Genomic DNA, 21,835 nt, shown 5'->3' with positions numbered 1-21,835 from the left:
TGCCATTCCTGGTTGCTGCAATATGCACCAATTAAAATTCTGGACACGTTAAATCCACATTTGCAAAGAATACATTTAACATCATTTTCAAGTCACACGACGTCTCTTGAAGATACACTGGGTATACAATGTTGTGGAGCATAGACATACAGTATAACAACGGCTTGTACTGCACTGCCCTCTGCTGCCCACCATGTAACCTCGCATCTGATTAAAACCCTGCTTGTGGTCATCCATCCAAGCACTATTCAGGGTTGCATTGCAGGTGATTTGGTCATAATGAATAACCTCTATTGTTACAAAAAATGCTAATGTTGCAAATGATGATCATCGTTGTGTTTTTTTGTTTTCATTACGACCGCAGGTATTGTGGTCAATACAAACATGACTCCTTGTAAAAAAAGGTGTCAATTTTGTTGCCAGATAATTGCTTGTGTTGCAGTCGAAACGTCGTGAGAATGTTATTGTTTTATATTTTATTATTTGATTGTTTCCCTTCTACGTGACTTTACCGAAAGGACCAAGAATATGGTAAAAAAAACAATTATCATATTTTGGAGATGTCAATGCTGATGATGATTTGAGGCTAGACTGTGGAACTTTGCAAAAGATAATTACGTTGAAGAGGTCAATGTAAATGCTGATGAATACGATACAATGAAATATGAACACAAGACAGCAGAGGTGAATGATATGTCGTGAGAAAGTTGAAGATTTTAAATGTTACATGAGTTACTCTCCATAAACGAGTTACATGAGTTGGCGTCTATGTATGGCTAAATTATATCAATACGAATGAGTTACATAATCTGAATCTGAATTAATTCAGTGCGGTGTGTTACATTGTGAGTGTAAGTCTTGTAACTGAATATAAATATAGATACGCGTGTACGCATATGAAGAAGAAGTGGGTGTCTATGTTGGATTGTTAATGAGAGCAGTGCGGCTCTGAGTCTGCGCTTCTAACAATAGAATTAAGATTCAAACGGCCGACAGCCACATTCATTGCTTCGCGCTTTATCTGACACCGTTCACAGTTTTGCAAAGTTTTAACTTGACAATCGCAGCATCAAATATTACGTTCAATAATATCGTATTCTCCGAATTATAAGACACCGGCAAATAAGACGCACCCCAAGCTTGCTTCCCAGTATCAATCAAGACATGCACATCAGGTCAAACGTACACATATGGATTATAAAGTATGACGACTTAGCACAATCGTCGAGAACACCGTAGCCTTAAAAGAAGAAGGCAATGAAAGCGGCGTTTCGGTACACGACTCTTCTTCAGAGCACGTCACATTTGAGCCTCATGGCGGGGTCACATAGCACCCCGGGGTACCGCCATAAGGATAATTTGTGATAAAGGTGCAACGCCCGAAACGTCGCCTATTACGTCAAGAACACCGCAGCCTTAAAAGAAGAAGACAATGACAGGCGACGTCTCGGTGCATGACTCTTCTTTAGAGCACGTCACATTTGTGGTGAATAAAGAGGCAACGCCCGAAACGTCGCCTATGACGTACTTTTTATTTGAAGGTCACGGTGTTATTGACGGATGTGTTGCGTTGTGTCGTTAACGGTGTTTGGTGCACCACTGTTAACTGTACTCTTAACCGACTTCTTGAGGCTAGAGTTAATTACACTGGTCAACACACTTTTTCTGGCATAAGGTATTCCAACGGTTTTATAAGGTAATTTTTGGAGTGCTGATTCCAAATTTGGCATCAGTTTTTGTCTATCACATCAGGTTTTTGAGATATCAAATATTGCATTTTCAATAAAAACTGCAGAAGAAAAATATTAAATAAATGTGGATATCTACATAAAATGATATTATAAACACACTATCCTAAAAATACAGCACCATATTTTAACACTAAAGCAGTCACTGACTCGCAACAACTTGCAATCATAAGTGACAGAGTTAATTTCGGGTAAAATCAATGAAAATTGGGTATGCCGATAGCTTAAAAATGAGATGTGATAGAGCAAATCTGAGATCAGATTTGGAATCAGCACCCTTAAATTAGTCTAAAACAGCTGCAAAAGTCCAGGCCAGAAAAAAATGTTTTTTTTTTGTTGACCAGTGTAATAAATACATTAATTAATCTTATAATTCCGATTTTATGAAGATTGGGCAAGGCAGCAAGAACGCCACCAAAACAGTCCCAGACCACACCAAGACAACACCACACAGCAGTCGTCCCTCAATAACGTGGCCACGTTAACATCGAACCGTCGATACTACACAAGGTAAGATATCGACGTTTAGAAATCACACTTGAGAGAGATTGTCACGAAAAGCCATCGAAGTTGAGAAAAATATCGGTGCGTTCAACGATTCCTCGCCTCTCTAGAGCTTCCTCCAGTGCAGCCCTGTTCTATCCGTGCGCTTGGCAGAAATGTGTTCAAACATCTAAATGCCAATGTCGAGGTCTGCTGGACACGATGAGAGGGCTTCAGGAGAGAATTCGTGTAGTTTTGCTATTCCTCCTTAATCACAACTATAAACTAAACAACTATTTTTTTTATTTTACCAGGTAAGGTCCACTGAGCGATGTAGTTCTTCTTTCAGAAACGACCTGGCCACAAATGATAACGAAGTGGCTTATCATCACGTAGAGATTTATAGCAGCCAAATTACTCTAAACGCATGATGTTGATCAGGACCCGGAGAAAAATCCACGCGACCACAGGAAGAGCGACGCCCCAAACTCCAGATATACAGCAGCAGCAGGCGTCAGGGTCGGGATCGAACCCAAGCCCTCCTGCATACCAGGCGAAGTAGGTAACATCTAGCAACCGCGAAATGTCCCAAAGTTTTTGGTTGCATGGTCACAAGTCGCACTGCTGTGGCTTTTCATGAAATTTCCCTTCATTAAGAAGATGTGCGCATCGGCCTGTCCGACGTTCTGTTGCGGGTGATGGTTACACCACCACTGCCGGATTATCCTCGTTGCAAAAGTAGATACATATGTAGTAGCTACGGGCCCCGCACTTTCAAGGGCCCCGCGCTAAATGCTTTCAAGCTATCAATTCCGGTTCAGTGATTCTGCGCTTGCTCTATTACTTTAATACTATACTGCCTTCAACTTTAATGAACGACTGGGTGTATAAGGTTAGCGATTTGTCCCAGTATCTGGCTGTATAGCAAATGAAAAAAATACACTTACTTTACTGTGCAAGTTAAATATGTGTTTGAATTTTATTTATTTATTTAGGGCCCCTTTATAACATTTGCTGCAGGCCCCGCACCAGCTTAATCCGGCACTGGTTACACCACCAGTGTCTTCGAGGAATGTCTTAAGCCAGGATTTCGGCGACCAACATAACAAGAAGAGCCATTATTTTCGAATTCGATAACAACAACAAAAACTCCCTCGATATTTCAAGAGTCCGTAATGGACGTGGCGAACGCGAGGCGGTGGTCGTTGGTAAATAAACGTCACGAAGCGGCGATTAAAGAGCCGCGTGCGACCCTAGAGCTGAAAGTTTTCGACCCCCCTGGGGGCTAAGAGACCGTCCATAAATGACGTCACGCGATTTTGGACGATTTTAGACCCCCCCCCCTTCGTCACGCGGCGTCGGAAAAAGGCAGACCCCCCCCTCAAATATCACGTCACAAAGCTCTGCGCCCCCTCCCCCCCAAAAAATAAACATGCTTCAAATCGCTTTAAACTATTGTCATTGTAGTGCGTATTTAATGTGGCGCTGCACTCTGATGTTGTAGGAGAAAACGTTTATCAAAAAGTATTTTAATTAAGTAGAACGTGTTGTCTATATTTATTTAAAGTTGCGCATTTTGATGTGACGTCCCATTTCTCAAACCCCCCCCCCCCCCTTGTCACACATCGTCACAAATGTCTGACCACCCCCCCCCCAGGTGCGTGACGTCATTTATGGACAACCCCTAAGCCAGGAGGGTTGCGATATTTTATGGGCACCCGAATGAGAATGCCTATTCTGGACGTCCACGTTGTTACCACTCTGTCCACCGGTGTTCTTCTGGATGTGGGTGAGATGCCGGGATGATAGCACAAACGCAGAAGGTGCCATCTGGACTTGAGTGGGAAGTTAAGAGCCACCGATCAGATGGCCTCTCTTCGACCGGCAGGAAAACATTGCCGTGCTGCATCTTTACATTCACTGTGATCAAGTATTTCTGCAATTGACCCATCTGCCCGTTCACACAGTAACTGCAACAACAACAATGAAAGCAGTCAAGATGTGTTTTAATATTTTATTGCAATAGATCATCGATACAAGTCAGACACGGACATTGCGGTCACACTTGGAATTTATCAAGTAAACATTCTATTTTAGTGAAATGTCTCTCAAGTAACGAGGCTCAGCGAGGCTGTCCTGGGGAAACACGCTCTAACAATACTACAATTTGATTTGTTATGAAGGAGAGCCATTGCCCGAAACGTCGCCTCTTATGTTTCCTTTTGAGGCCAGTGGCATACACAACTGTGTTGAATTTGTGTTGTGGTTGTGTTTTGTGCACTACTGCCAATGCACAGTGCCGGATTATCCTCGTAGCAAAAGTAGCTACAGATGCTACAGGGCCCGTACTTTCAAAGGCCCCGCGCTAAATGCTTTCTAGCTATCAATTCCGGTTCAGTGATTCTGCACTTGCTCTATTACTATAGTACTATACCGCCTTCAGCTTTTATGAACAACTGGGTGTTTAAGGTTAGCGATGTGTCGCTCTATAGCAAATGGCTGTCACCTGATAGTTGTAATTACTGGCGAAACGTCGTACTCAGATTGTAAATGTTGTGGCTAGGCTCTCCAACACACCGGTGTTGCTGTACTAGTGACGAATTGGCCACGTTCTGTTTACGTGACAACCCTGCCTAGTTGGCTGTGTCGGGTGGTGGCGGGTTTTAACGACACATTTATATATTTACGCGATCTAACCACGCAAGCACCGGATGCTACGTTATGAAGCTTTAAAATGAAACATCTTTGAATTGTATTGTTTTGAATTACATAATTGTATTTCTTCATTAAAAGCTTATATCATTTTACATCTGGAAGACTTCATTGAAAAGGACATTTCGTGTGAATTTTCTCTCGTAATTAAGTAGATGGGCCTTGCTGGGGGTTCGGTTCGATGCGGACTTTCACCTGTTTTGGATTGCGGGATCGAGATGAGGCGACACGGAGCTGCTGGCCGTGCGAGAACACCGCCGCTGTCTGCGGATCGATTGCAACGTAATCGAACGTCTGTCCCTGCGCCTCCGTCGTTCATGCACGGGGCGCGTAGGTTTGCAGCGCCCCCTGCATGAAAACAACATAAAGTGCAGCGTTCATCACAGATAAAGTTGGGGGCTTAGGCCTTTTTATGTATATATTGGCTGCGAAAGCCTACGTGTTAAACAATTACTTTACTTTACAAGTTAAAAAGTTGTGTTTTAATATTTACGTGATTTTAATCAGGGCCCCTTTATAACATATGCTACAGGCCCCGCACCAGCTTAATCCGTCACTGCCAATGCAGCAAAATCACCAAATCGTGTGTATAATACTGCAAGGCCGTAGCCATGGAGTCAACATTGGGGGGGGACCAAATCTTCCAGGGGGTCTGGGGGTCCCTCCCCCCAGAAAGAAATCTAAATTTGAAAACGAATTTCCTGCCTAAAATATTAAAGAATTCACTAACACATGGGAATGAATTTGTATTTATTTTTAACAATAATTTCTAATAGTGTATTGTATTACATTGCTGTTTTTTCTTGTTTTACCTTTTCTTGTTTCATTGTATGTAATGGCAGAGATTAGGGATTATTAAAGTACAACCAAAACCACAATCATATAAACAGAAATCTATTTTATAGCAATACATTGGGGACATTTTGAGCATATTTGAATATTGGGGGGGATGTCCCCCCAAATATGTATGATAATTCCGGCCTTGTAATACTGCACTGTAATCGTACAATGAACGACCCCGCTATTGCACATGCAGATTCGAACCACAAGAGAGCAGCATTGAGCAACTTGGAATCTGGAGACGTTCATAAATACGAATCCTATCCCGAGAACAATTTGCCGGACTTAATATTTATAACGACTCTATCACTGCAGAAGCCCCCACCCCCACGCCTCGCGGGTAATGAGGGTTATCTGACCATACTTCACCATGCTGATCACTGCGTGTTTGGTAGTGGATAGAGTGGATGTTGCTGTAGTGCCCTCTGCTTCCCACAACGCCCACACTTGTACGGTGGTGGTCACTCATCCAAGTACTATCCAAGCTCAACTCTAAGCGTCCGAGATCTGGTTGAGTGTGGGAGTTTTGGTTATGAATTCAATAAATCTATGCCCTTTGGTTCTTTCGAGTAAAGTCATGTAGATGAAAAATAAAATAACTAAATTAAATCACGTTTCGGAGGCAACACAAGCTTCCGTCATCATTTATTCACTACAGTAATTTTGCTGTAGCTGTTCCACCTGATGACGGAAGCTTGTGTTGCCTCCGAAACGTCATGATTTAATTTAGTTATTTATTTATTTTCATCTACGTGACTTTACCGAAAGAACCAAAGAGTATAGATCCTTGCAGTCACGAAAAATGCAAATCTAGAATTAAATAAATCTATATGCAACATCTCAAGTTGACAATATGGGGGGGAGGGGGGTTCAGGAAGTTTGAATGCTGTGTCATGTTGTTTTGGAATTGAACTTATATCACACTAACACAGCAGGCCTTCATTACATCCTGTTCGTGCCAACTTCACTGACTGAAACTTGTCAAGGCAGGCAAACGAGGCTCTCCCACCTTGTTCATTGGCTCCCACAACTCCGTTTGTCAATGTCCAGTAAGGGCAAGTAATAAACGTTAAAATACAAAACGTTAGGAGTGCAATCATGTTTTTGTATTGATGATAAAATATTTTGACCATAAAGTGCTGCCCTCTATTGTGTAGAGGCCACTCAAAATGGATTTCAGAGGTAGTTCTACGATATCCGCTTCCACTGGCCGTTCTCCATACACGGTTGCAAAGCTGTCAAATGGGTACTTGTCTAATGAATGTGACGCTCATATCACGAGGGTAAACCTGGGGCAGGAAATGCTAAAACATTTAAAATATTTAGTCGACACTCCCACGAGGACAATTGTCAATACGCTCCTTCTTTCATTGGATTCAATTTGAATTGGTCAACTACACCAATGTCTATAAACTTTTTTTTATTTTACCTGGCAAAGCCCACTGATCTATATCGCTTTTTCATAAGTGACCTGGCCACAAATGATACATCTCAACGCAGTGGCTTACCACGTGGAAATTTATAGCAGCCGAATACTATAAACTCATGTTTATAAATGTGGAGGGAAAACTGAGAAGAAAATCCGCGCGACCACGGGAGACACAAACTCCTAATATACAGCTGTCAGGGTCGGGATTGAACCCACCTCCTGTGGACAAGGATCTTGGAAGTCAGCTCGATGGGTTTCTCACCTTGCTGAATAAAGGGAACACGTGTATCTCGGCGACAGATCTACCGGGTCCAGTTCGCCAACACAAGGCAGAGAGCGATGCCCTGATATGACGCAGACAGGACGATTTTGTCAAATGAAAAGCTTCACGACAGATATTCAGAAGTTCGATATTCAAATATCATTAGGATTCAAAAATCCACTTTTACATTTTCTTAAGTTTATGCTCGTGTCCATTTGTAAAGATTTTTTTTACGGATTAAGATGTACAGATTCTATCGTAAAACCTCTTAAATGCCCAGCACTTAGGCTACAAAATAAAGAAGGGTGGGGAACACATTTAGACTTCAAAAAGGGTTCAGTGAACCATGCCCAGCTACCGATTGGAATTTTATTATTTCACTTCTACGTGACTTTACCGAAAGAACCAAGAATATGGTCAACACCAGTTCATACTCTTAGTTCTTTCGGTAAAGTCACGTAAGTAAAAAATGAAATAAAACAATAAAAATCACGTTTCGGAGGCAACACAAGCTTCCGTCTTCAGGTGAAACCGTCAAAGCAAATTATCTATATAAGGTACAGATATTTAGCCGTGACGGTTTCACCTGAAGACGGAAGCTTGTGTTGCCTCCGAAACGTCGTGATTTTTTTTATTAATTTTAATTTCATTTTTTACCTACGTGACTTTACCGAAAGAACTAAGACTATGAATCCTTGCAGTCACGAAAGCTTCAAATCTAGAATCAACACCAGTTCTCACGCTCAACAGAAAATTCCCCTGCACACGACATCTTTGCAAAATTTATTCATCTGCAAAAAAAAAATGAAGTCATTTCCTGTACACATGGATAAAATATTCACATAACACTTGACATGGACTATGTAACGTGTATACAAAAAAGCATCCACTAAATGCATTCATGAAAACTTTCATTACGTTTGACAACTGGGTTTTTGGGTTAGAGCGTAAATAAAAATCGTGGCGTAGACTCCTCGACCGGGCAGACAATTACTAAGTGTCGAGTGAACACACGTGACAAGCGCATTACTGCTTCAGCACACGTTTCATTTGCCAAGTGTAATAAGAGCATCACGTGTTTCACTGCACTTTTATTAAATTACTTGTTAAAAGCATCACGCTTGTTCACTTGACACTCACGGATTGGCCGTCTTGGGTGGACGAGGGTTTACGACACTTTTTTTTTACACACGACTCAACCCAAAAAACCCAGTTGTGAATGCTATTGGTCACGAAAAGCCAACGTAGATATTTTACTTCAATTACCTCTAACAGAGCCCCAATCTCAAAGCACCTGTCAGTATTCGATTATTTTTCCCCTAACAGAGTATAATGCGGACAATTGCTCGATTTTGTGAAAGTTTAGATCGCGACAGCACGCGTGGCATCCTGTTAAAATACCACGGCGACACTGGTCTTCAATGTCTACCTCTGGTTAGTGCAACAAAAGAAGACAGCCCATCAACACTGTAAACACTTGCCCTGGGTGATATCCACTCACCAATTTCCTCCAACAAAGGGCATGGGCCCCCCATTGCCCATCACCCTCTGGCCCCGCGCTGTGAGCAGTCACAATGCTAATCCATTTTTCTTTTGTTGAGCACACGAGCCACTTCGTGCGCACCTGGCCACCAGCCCACAGGTCAAACAAGGCAATTGGCCATAATGTGTCAGAGAAACATCAAAACGGGTTAAAACCCCAAGGGTGAGAAGACCCCCAAAAAACTCCCCAGAATTAGCGCGACAAAACAGGTGTTTTTCCACAGGTGCATTAATTCTGATTGAGCACTGCATGTGAGCATCGCATATTCAAAACTATATAAAGATATTAAGGACAATCAGTCAGACTTTATTACAGATGGTAAGGCCTATTGAGCCAAGTAGATATTTTACAACCAGCAGTTACAAGAACGCCCAGTAAGCTGGAGAATGTGCAAACGTGAGCAAAAACTTAAATTATCCACATGAAAGACTGTATAGGTGGACCATGGATAGTTTCGTCCCATTTTCCTCCGACTTTAAAGTATGGCCAGATATGTTGTGTGTGGAATAGTGTATCACATCGTGACGAACGCAATCCTGAATAAAGAGAATATTATAAAAGGGTGAAATGCAGGTGTCTCTTCCATGCAAGGTCGTGTTGCAGATTGCCGACGTTGCAATGTTTGTTTTGACAGGCAGCGACGTCGACAGGCTTTGCTTTAACTTCGACACGTTTCCACGAGTTGTATCTGGAGGTGGCTGGAATTATGCGTATTGAATGGTGGCAGAAAACAGATGCGATGGCTTTGTCGTCTCTATCTTCTGATGGTTAGTCAGTCAGAAGCATAGAATGTCGTTTCAATCAGATTCACAATGACGCAAAGAAATCTTCCATTTCATCAAATTTACTTTCTAAACTTTTCATGTATTTCTCAACCTCAGGATCTCTTGATTGAATGCCCAAATCTTGGCAAGCTTTATCAAACTCCTTAGAATCCTGTGTTAAAACAGAGTATACAGCACACATTTACATAAAACACTTCAAATACAAGTTGTAATAACAGTGAATCATTGCAAATACAAAAGCATTTTTACAAGCTATATCATTAAGGTGGAAACCCTGTTTTTCCTCCATAATAGATTACCCTGGCTTAAACACCTTGTAGTTGTATTAAACCATTAGGTTAACATAGGACGCCTTTAACTTACAAATTGGGGAAATGTGATCATGGAATTGACAATTCAAAGCAACCTTTTGATGGGTGTAGTGATCAAAGTTAACTGGAAATCAATCATTGGCCCAGATAATAACTACAGTACAGCCTCCTCATGGTTCTCACCTGTGGTACGTCACTCAAGTCCATCTCGTACATTTTCCCACCGAACCGAGGGCCCTCCAGGAAGAGGTCCCAAACACTACTCGCCAACCTGCACATGCACTCATTCTCGTAACCGTACACGTCACCGTCCTCCGTCACCAGCACGACCCACTGCAGACCCAATGCCAACGATGGCACGTTGTCCAAGCAGCCGATCACCGTCATGTCCTGCTCCTTTTCCAGAAACAGGCTGTTCCAGGCGCCCATCATCGAAGTCATATTCCTGAGTAGGAAACACATCAAGCAGCTCTTTTATGCCGTGTCCATTCGGGGATGGAAGAATGAGCAAGTGAATTGAGATGACATTATCAACCAAGTTTTTCCAGCATCTTTCATGGCTCTGTCTTACCAGAATTCAAGCACTAAGAACCAACAAGGTCGTTTTCTATGCAGTCATTGTGACCAGCCTACACCGACCAGTGTGGCAAAGTATGATAATAAAATAAATTCCACGACGTCTATAGTGTGGGGAGGCCCTCATCCAGCAGTGGATTGATGGAGGCCTTTGCATGTACATCATGCAGGAGTGTGGCATCAACCATCATTTTGCACCAATGGTAACCTTTACAAAGCATGTTTACATGTTTACACCGTCAATCTGCACGAACCGCAAACTTCAAAGGGTTTAGTGGACACCTCATACACCCGAGTCCACACTTGATTTCGATTCTGCCAAAGAGCGTCCCTTCATGCAGTCTCATCAGCCCCACTGATGGTCCTCGACATGCACACCAAGACACCGCTACGCTGTGTTCACCTGTAGTTGGTTCCCTCTTGGCCGCACACCGTGAATGGGATGTCAGGACAGTTTTTTAGGAGGAGCTTCTTGTTATTATGTTTCTTCACCACCTTCCGCAGCTCCGTCTTGAAGTCTCTCGAATCCTTCAAAGCAATGAAGTCCTCCTTGACCTCGCTCTTGTTGGTCCCGTTCACCTTTTTATCTTTCTTGGATGTTTTCAAATTATTCCTGCATCAGGAAAGACAGAAAGGCGCGCACATTGTACGAGATGTGCAGCAGGTTTCGTTCAATTTTTTCTGATGGGCCACAATAAAATTGGCATTGTGGTGGGTCGCATGATTGCATGATGCGGATGTGACCACTAGTATGCACGACTCAGTGCCACTCCTCTTTCATCTCACTATTCTATCTCGTGTCGCCTGTTCTAATTTCTTTCTCTTGTTCAATCATCCAACATTTCTAAATATATCAAAATATTTATTTAGACTGGAGGAATCCGATGAGCTATGAAGCCCTTTGTCACTGTCATATATATATCTCGGCGCACTCGGCAGTCTAACCACACAGACTTTGCCAGACAGATTTGGCCACAGGCCACCAGTTGTACAGTACGGTGACAATAAACCTATCTTGCGGAAATGACGCACCGTAGTTCAAATGTAAATATTTGGAGGGAGGGGGGTTACCGAAAATGCTTAAGGAAATGAAAACAAATATTTTAGATTTTCACAAACATAGTGTAATGGAATGGTGAATCCCTCGACATTACGGTTGGGTGTGGCAATGAGCCACCCTGTCCTGTGACTTCATGGCAAACAGCAATTATTCATAAATTACTCAGAAATTCCATCTCCTGTGGCCGTTACCAACGTTTTAATAATTTAAGTAAACACTAAGTTCTCTTGTACAGGATTACCTCCCTACAGCTCGCAGTGGACCATCCAATACCATGGGCCCTTCCATTTATCACTCGGGCTCAATGAGACATGTGTAATGTATTTACAAATGTGACCACAGACAACACACATGCGCCTCTTATGTTTTAGTCAGAGGTATTGAATTTGTTTCCGCAGGTAAGAAACACTCAGCAAGATTGATCCTGAGGAGGGCCTTGGTGAAAAGAAACAGCAGCGAAGACATCTTTAGCATTGCAGATACTGAGTAGAAACGCATTCGGGGGGGGGGATTCAAGCCATGTACTATTCAAGTAACACTGGCAGGCAACACAGAAACACATTACATAACGCAGTGGATTCACCGACCGTATGCGCCAAGGGACATCTTAAATGAAGGAAACATTTTAAAAAGCCAGGAAAGGGAGAAATGTTAAGCCGAAAACCATGAAAGCGAGGTCGTTCCAAAACGAAATGTTTCACTGTGGCTAAATATCACTCTGGGTATGTTAAAGCGGAACTGGCAAGGAGCTTCTTGGGCAACGTGATGTGGGACTGCGCCGAAAGACGAAAAGTTTCGATTTGTTTTGGTAGTTTGAGGTTGAACGATGACCAATTACGCAATTTCCCGAGTACCAAGGGGAGTCAGGTTTACGTTTAAAGATCGCAGTGGTGTGTTCTGTTGATTAAAATATATTTTTTATTTTAACCAAGTAAGGCCCACTGAGCTCCTATATAGCTGTCACAAATGCTAGCTCAATAAAGTGGCTTATCATCATGTGGAAATGTAGGGCAACCAAATACTCTCACGCGCACGTTTCGATACGTGGAGGGACAATATCCACTCGTGAGACAGAGGGGAATACAATTCATGAATTTATACAATAGACCCATTTTTTCCCCTTACAATTATGTTCTTTTGCGAGCATGGAACATTTATTTTGGAGCCTAGGATAACGTCCAGATATTTGAGATTGTCAACGAGTTCAATAAAGCCACGAGTCTAAAAACACAATTTAAGTGCCATATGTACACGCAAGTGAAGCGTCGTCTCTCGCTAACACGACTGAGTTTGAAGCGCCTATGGGTGAAAAACACGCATTGCACAATGGACAGAGAGCCGTGGCTTTATTATACAATGGAACATTCAAGGGGAACTTTCGGTTCATGTCTAATCCACTGTGGCTTCCATGACTCACACACGTATTAGATGCTGTACATTCACGGCCATTACATTTCCGAGAAACTTGTACAAAAAAAAACCCCAATTGTATCATTGCCGTGTGGTATGGAGTTTTAAAATAACCCAACACTGCGTGCTCGACATGGCTTTAACCCATAGGGTAGGAAAATAACACGTAATTAAAACTGAAAATACCCATGACGGTTTTTTTTTAAGGTTTTCTCTTGTTCATCCCGTAAATAGTATCCAATATGTAGGCATTTCATTATCAAGCCGTGCTTTTGTAAGAGACTTGATAACAAATAAAACCCCTAAGGGTTGTACCACAGTCCATATGTATGCCAGTCACGCACCTGGCTCCTGTAACAAGCGAGTTGATTCCCATCACCAATCAATCAGTGACGTCTAATCAACCGCTGGCCGAAGGTCACATCACTGAAAGCCGTCGCCACCCATCACGACACCTACCAAAAAACACCCGGGCGCCTGCACGCGAGCCGATTGTATCGCTCCATCTCCGTTGCCACGTCCTCTAGGACACACGTTCCCCCATCCATTGATCCCTCTCTTTCTCTCCCTCCAAAGCCATTCTTCGACCACCGTCCACCAAACCGGAACGGAACATGCCCCGCGGAGATGGAGCGCCCAACTGGGACCAATTTCGCGTGCGGACGCGAGATTTGGGATGCTACAGCGCACAACGGCGTGAAAGGAGGGGGGCGATGTTGCCAGGAAGACGTCTCAAGCCAGCAGTGGATCGGAGCCCGTGGGGCCCTATGACCCAATTGTGAAAGCGATGAGTGAGGAAGTTCCAATGCCGCCTCACTTCGCAGTCTCCGCCACGCAGAGGCGCTGGCGAGGAGGGCCCACAAACGACCCCGCCCGTCATCCATCTTTGCGCCACGATGTCACAATTCGCCACGTTCTCACGCCATGTACGGGATTGTATATTAAACAAAATATATATTACACATTGACGTACTTTGTCAATACACACGAACTACGCGAGCCGTGTGAACGTCCCACGGGAAGGTGTTTGAGGTGGCAAAGCTGCCAATTAATTAGTTTTTCCTCCACATCTGCCAATACTTTTTTATTATTTCACTTTACCAGCGCTGTCCCTTAGCTTTTTTTCTTCAGAAGCAGACCTGGCCATCACAAAACGATAGCTTCAACTCGCAAAGTGGCTTTATATTATCATGTATAGCAGCCAAATAATTATTTTTAAATAAAAAAAACCCACCGCGTGCGTGTCTCGATTTTAAATGCGGAAGCGAAATTACCCGGAGAAAAACCCGACGGGGACAGAGACGAGAGACACAAAACAACACGCAGATTATTTAAACGTACAGCAGGCGTCAAAGGTCTGGATATAAACTACGACTCTGTGTGTTGTAGCAAGGCGAGTGAGTTGCCGTCTCTCTCAAAAAGCCACCATGGTAGCGGCCCTCACCATCACCTAACGATGACACCCAAGAACGACGCAGGCGAAGGGGGGGGGTGTTTGTAACAACAGAGACGCGGTCACCATTTTAGAGAGCAAATACCACGAGGTTTTCGTCGTCGTCGTCCCGTTTAAAGTGGACGCCGTGGTAAAGCGAACAAAAGGAAACCCACGAACAAAGAAGCAACCTTCTTACCCGTTCTGGCGGATACGCAAGCTGTTCTTGGATAACGCGGTCAGGGTGTCGGTTGTCATTTCGGCGCAGGCGTATTTTTCAAACGACAATACTGCTATTGCTTTCCTCAACAAACCAAAACACCGAGCAAAAACTACAAGACCTCACAAAAGGCCCGATCGACGGAAGAGATTCAAAAGAACGGCGAAAAAATTAGCTCGATCACCTCACCCTTTGGTTATTTCGGTAAAGAAACGCAGGTAGAAAACTAAAACAAAACAAAAATAAAATATCACGTTCCGATCGCCACACAAGCGATCGACACGTCGTGATATATTATTTTCTGCTTTGGCTTAGTTTTCTAACTGCGTGCCCTTACCGAAACAACCAAAGAGTATGGATTCGTGAAGTCACGAAAGCTTCAAATCCAGACACAGAGTCACAGCTTTACAAGTAGCAACAACGGCAACTTGCCACCTCTGATCAACAACTCGCTCGGTCAACCCACTCGTGGATATTGAGGGGGCGGGGTTACTGAGGGGGCGGGGTTACTGGGGGGGCGGGGCGTACGTCACTCAAACGTGCCGCGTGTCGCTATTGGTCGAGGCGCCAACCGCCGCCTGCCTCAACCAATCACGAGGGTCCCCGCCCCGCTCCGCGAGACTGGCGCGTCACGCCGTGACGCAATTTACGGGAAACCGCGTCACGCTGTGACGCAATTTACGGGAAATCGCGTCACGGCAACACCAACGATAGCATATTTGTCAGCAGCAATAGCATCGTGTTCTTGGTTCTTTCGGTAAAGTCACGTAGAAGGGAAATAATTAAATAATATTATAATCACGACGTTTCGACTGCAACACACGCAATCATCATCAGATGGGAAATCCACAAATTTTCTTGCTGTGGATTTCACATTTTCTTGCTGTGGATTTCACACCTGATTATGATTGCTTGTGTTGCAGTCGAAACGTGATAATTTTATTGTTCTATATATTTTTTTATTCTATTATTTCCCTTCTATGTGACTTCACCGAAAGAACCACGAATATGAATCCCTGCAGTCACGAAAGCTTTAAATCAGCAATAGCATTGTCAACAGCATTATCATCATCAACAGCATCAGCAGCAACATCATCAGCATGATCATTAACATCATCAGCATGATCATTAACATCATCAGCAGCAACATCATCAGCATGATCATTAACAGCATCAGCAGCAACATCATCAGCATGATCATTAACAGCATCAGCAGCAACATCATCAGCATGATCATCAACATCATCAGCAGCAACATCATGAGCATGATCATCAACATCATCAGCAGCAACATCATCAGCATGATCATTAACATCATCAGCATGATCATCAACATCATCAGCAGCAACATCATGATCATAATCATCAACAGCATCAGCAGCAACATCATGAACATGATCATTAACATCATCAGCAGCAGCAACATCATCAGCATGATCATTAACATCATCAGCAGCAACATCATCAGCATGTTCATTAACATCATCAGCAGCAACATCATCAGCATGATCATTAACATCATCAGCAGCATGATCATTAACATCAGCAGCAACATCATGAGCATGATCATTAACATCATCAGCAGCAACATCATGAGCATGATCATCAGCATCAGCAGCAACATCATCAGCATGATCATCAGCAGCATCAGCAGCATCATGAGCATGATCATCAACAGCATCAGTAGCAACATCATGAGCATGATCACTAACAGCATCAGCAGCAGCAAACAGCATCGTTGGCGTCAGCGTCATCAGTAGGAGCGTCATGGGCATCAGCAAGCAGTAGCAGCATCATTAGCAGTAGCATCATCATATGACCCTCATCAGCAGCATTCGTACCCGATAGATTTCATTAATACTAGTAGGAACCTCCTGGATACACCAGCCCACAGGGGATTATTGTGTCCGTCGTGCAGGGAAGGGCTGGGTGGGGAGGGAGGGGCTGGGTGGGGAGGGGAGGGTGAGGAGGGGCTGGGTGGGGGGTGGGAGGGGTGGGGCTGGGTGGGGGGTGGGAGGGGTGGGGAGGGGCTGGTCACCCCGTGGTGCCCTTATAAAACTCAACGTTTAACCTACTCACGCCGGCGGAATACACCACGCCGCCGTTGACCCTGGCCACTGACCGAGCAACCCAACGTTCCTACCAGCTCCCTCCGCAGGAATGTGTTTAACAACATCATGAATACTATTGACTCAATAAGGACAATAACAACCACCGTTGGCCAAGAGATGGCAGTGACATTGAAAACGTCAAGTAGCTGATAGGTCACAGGTGCCATGGTTTGACAGATGGCAGAAACACCACACCTCAAGTGCTAACAAAACGCCTCCCATCAAGCCCCCTGCAATGCTTCTTTATCATAACACGCTTTTATTAACTCACTCTGTCTGTTGTTGTATCCTCACATCTTGCAACTAAATTTTTAACCACTTCCCAATGTGTTATAGACTGCGAACTTGGTATACTTATGTCATACTGATGACAATACTATATTCTATCATAAAAAATAAAAATATATATTTTTAAAAAAATTTTTACATGTTATGTTTCGGCTTGGGTCTAATTGGCCACTGTCCCTTACGTTATGGTAAGCTTCGGGGCCATTTCTTGGAGTCGTGGAGTTCTGCCATTACTAGCGTGTTTTTAAAAACTTTTTTTAAATATTACTTATGCCCTTGTCAGAATGTTCCCTTTTGTCTACGAGTTTACCGTGTTTCTCTGGTCCGTATCGTACGAGGAAATGCGCATCGATTCGAACTTTGTTGAGGCACATTGCCGTACTGTTTTTCATTAACTTTAAGTTTTCCAAAACCGAAGCTCTGGATTTTCCCCAAAACGAGACATTTTAAAGGGTTACACACACACAAAGAATATGAATCGTAATATAACGAAACTGACGTGAAATATTACACCTATTCGCCTCTTTATCACAAACTAGTTCATAAAGCCTGTCTTCACCAAGCAAGAGTTTTCAATACATATAATAATTAACCTGACATGATTTTCCTTACAATTTGTATTGACGATCAGACACTACTCCAAAATCGTGTATTTTTCCACAAAAAAAACACAAAATAGTTGACTTGATTCATAAACTGCTCAATTTAAATATTCCCTTGTTTTATTAGAAAGAACACAAATTAATGAACGTAATACTCTATGAGAGGAAGGTCCTATATTTTACCGTTTGCGAATTATTCAGATTTGAACATAAAATGCGTATTTTTTCGTTAAAAACTGCTTGAATACGAATATCAAAAGATAGAATGGTTCTCTCTTTATTTTTTATTTGATGTTTAACGCTCTAGCAAACAAAAAAACACGATCATATTTTGAACGGTTTCTGAATGACACGCACTAACATGTTAATGGGGCACTTAATATCGAGATTCGAGGGGCCTTAAAATGAAAAATCTCGGATTTTCAGATGTTCCTGTTGTTTGTGTCCTAAAAGCTACCTAAACACCACATTTCAGCTTTATACCTTGTCGCAAAGTACCCTGGAGTTTTTTTTTGAGACATACAGATTAAGATATTTATATAGATAACAAAAATCTCACATTTGCCAATTAAAACAAATATAATCGGCAACGTTTCGGGCAATAGCCCTTCTTTTCGGAACACGTACCAGAAGTGAACTCATTCAGCAGTGGCTAAATCATTAGAGGCACTTTAAAAAATTGTACAGGGTGGTTCAGATGTCTTGTAGACCCCATTTAATTATCTAAAACTTAACATTTTTGCATACCAATGACGGTGTGAAAACTAAAATTAATAAGCAAAGTAAATAATATGTTAAGGGCTTAATTAATTGGGGTCACAAGACATCTGGACTACCATGTGCATGTCAATCTGTAACGTAAACTACATAACGTATAAATCAACCTGTTAATCACTTCCACATATATATTCATACATCTTCAGTGTATTTGTAAGTGTCATATTTAATACTGACACGTCTGTAGTTTTTTTTAAATCATACACAATAAACTTAGTTCTAACCATTTTTAAATCCTTTATATTAAGTTCACTTGCTTGCTTAGGACCGTGCAAATCTTTCGGTCGTTTTTTAACCCACTTCCCGTGATCCAATCGAGCTGACATTTTCCACACAGACTCGTTGTGCCTGACAATTAATGTTTGTGAAAACATTTTCCCAAAATTTTACACTTTTTAGGACAAAAATATTATATTTAATTACCAATTGCTTAATGGTGCAATGCAATCATCTGACCCATAGGTGGCAGCCATCTCAAGCCAAAGGACGAGATGACTAGCCGCCACGCATATAAAGGATTTATAGTGAAAAACTTTGTTTTTACGGGTTATACTTATTTGTTGCAAGGTCCTTTTCATGCAGCAGTACACTGGGCTTCCATACGTGTGTGTAGTATTCCGGTTTGTCTTGAGCAACTTGTTTGCTGTGTTACTAAATACTTACATTTCTCGTTCTAACCGCACGAACTCGTGGCAAGGTCACATTCGCGATGTTCGCCGCAAGTGTAGGTGTACAGTAGAACTGCATGTGGTAAACAACTTGTCGACAAAAATGACTGGCGCAGTAGCCTTACTTCCCCATTTAATTGTTTGTAAAGTTTCGATTTAGTCCTCCGCAATGGGAGCTCGTCCACGACGTGGATATGAAACACTACTGCAGTTGTTACTCTACTACGTTGTCTCTTGTGATGACGCCTTCATCATCATTTCATACCTGTCAACCGCTTATTAGTGCCCTACCTTATTACAGACCAGCTCATACCTTCTTGGTCAACCCGTGTCCCTTAAAACTCTCAAAGTTCATCTTACAAAGTCCCTCCACAAGGAAGAAACACAGACGAAACATTTGTTGCCCGTACTGAAACGGCTGTACGTCGTGTGGACCTGAAAACTCAATTTCCTTGTACAAGAAGACGGGGTAAACCGTATGGGTTGACAGGTATGACACACACACCCACCCACCCACCCACACACTCACCCACCCACCCACACACTCACCCACCCACCCACGCACTCACCCACCCACCCACGCACTCACCCACCCACCCACGCACTCACACACTCACTCACCCACACACTCACCCACCCACCCACACTCACCCACCCACACTCACCCACCCACCTACCCACCCACTCACCCACCCACTCACCCACCCACACACTCACTCACCCACCCACTCACCCACCCACCCACACTCACCCACTGACCCACCCACCCAAACACCCACACACTCACCCACCCACCCACACTCACCCACCCACCCACACTCACCCACCCACCAACCCACCCACCAACCCACCCACCAACCCACCCACCCACCTACTCACCCACCCACCTACTCACCCACCCACCCACCCACACTCACCCACCCACCCACCCACACTCACCCACCCACCCACACACCCACCCACACACCCACCCACACACCCACCCACACACTCACCCACCCACACTCACCCACCCACCCACCCACACACCCACACGCTCACATACCTGTCAACCCTTTATCAGTGCCCTACCTTATTAGACCAATTCAGACCTTATTGGTCACCCCGTGCCCTTATAAATCTCAACGTTCACCCTACAAAGTCCCATCACAAGGGAAAAACACAAATAGACAAAAAAAATTGCCCTATTTTAACGGTGATACGCCGTATGGACCTGAAAACTATTTCCCTGTACAATATTACGGGGTAAACCTTATGGGTTCACAGGTATGGTATAGTAGTGGTGTATAGTGTAGTGTTTAGTAGTGTAGTTTTTAGTAGTGCAGTGTATAGTGTAAAGGTGTAAAGTTGTCATGTATAGTAGCATACTTGTCAACCCCTTATCAGTGCCCTCCCTCATTCCAGACCAACTCATACCTTCTTGGTCACCCCATGCCCTTATAAATCTCAACGTTCATCCTACAAAGTCCCATCACAAGGGATAAACACGGACAAAACATTTAGTTTTTCCCATATTGAAACGGCTGTACACTCTATGGAACTGAAAACTCAATTCCCCTGTACGGGTAAACGGTATGGGTCGCCATGGTATATGTCATTGACAGAATTTAGCACAACTGCATGCGTCCCATGGATCCAGAACTTTCCCGAAAGTCTGTAGAGGAGAGATTATGGCAATGTAAAGCAGTTGGCAAATAGTTCAGAACACGACAACTACCTGGCTGTATGAAGTGGTAGTTATGTATTTTATGAAATTATGTTGTGAAGTATAATTCTCCACGACTTAATTATTTCGTGTTCTGTATAATGCATTCATGCGTCAATCTAAGGACTCGTGTTTTGATGGAGAGTGCGTCGCTACATACAGGGTGGTACCGATGTCGTGACCCCCCAATTAATTGACCCCTAACCTTTTTTTCATTTGAGTATTTTTTTTAACCTTTAAAAATATTACGTTTTAGAGGATTGAATGGGGGAGGTCACAATACATCTGGACCATCATGTACAATTCGGGCAGTTCACCAGCATTGGTTCAAAGTCTCTGCTGACGAGACACCGAATGTCGACAACAGTCCAGAGTTTTCTCGTTCCGAATAAAATGCTGCTGACAATGTGCTTTTCATAGGGGTTGTGTAAAAAAAATACTGAACCGTTAATTTGTTTTCATACGGAGACGAATATGTGAAGGAGGCACGAGGTATTTTATTAAAGTAGATGAGCAATCCAAAACTTGACGTTCGGAGTGGTGGGACTAAAAGGGGGCAAATGTTAAGGTAAGGTAAAATGATCATGTTGAATGTTAAACTGCATAACAATACGCAGATTTAATTTTTAGCAAGCGTTTTAAATTACCTTACATATCAAATAAAATAAACTTCATTAAATATACAGAAAATCTAGAAATTTCCAGACCATCGGAGAAAATTCAGAAAAGTTGCTACCCACTTGCGAGAGCTGGCCACCCAATGACTTGCAAATATTTCCACGATGAATCACTGAGCAATAATGCAACGCTCTCTCGTAAGACTGGGGTTCTATCTTTAGAGTCCTTTATCAATCCATTTGCTGTATGCAGGTT

The 21,835-nt window shown here is 43.1% G+C and overlaps 1 protein-coding gene across 1 annotated transcript; it reads right to left on the bottom strand.

Moving 5' to 3' along the window:
* Positions 1-8,245: 8,245 nt before the first annotated feature.
* Positions 8,246-15,306, bottom strand: LOC144731541 (uncharacterized). Its single transcript, XM_078612667.1, has 4 exons — positions 14,791-15,306; positions 11,093-11,302; positions 10,297-10,558; positions 8,246-9,953 (listed from the first exon to the last, which is right to left on the bottom strand). The coding sequence occupies exons 1-4, from the start codon at positions 14,847-14,849 to the stop codon at positions 9,825-9,827; spliced, it is 660 nt and encodes a 219-aa protein (XP_078468793.1). The 5' UTR covers positions 14,850-15,306; the 3' UTR covers positions 8,246-9,824.
* Positions 15,307-21,835: the final 6,529 nt, after the last annotated feature.

The sequence above is a fragment of the Lampetra planeri genome, chromosome 39 (assembly GCF_965212315.1).
Source record: "Lampetra planeri chromosome 39, kcLamPlan1.2.h2, whole genome shotgun sequence".
Classification (NCBI taxonomy): Eukaryota; Metazoa; Chordata; class Hyperoartia; order Petromyzontiformes; family Petromyzontidae; genus Lampetra; species Lampetra planeri.
Note: the sequence above shows the minus strand (reverse complement) of the source record. Positions and strands in the feature narration are given on the sequence as shown.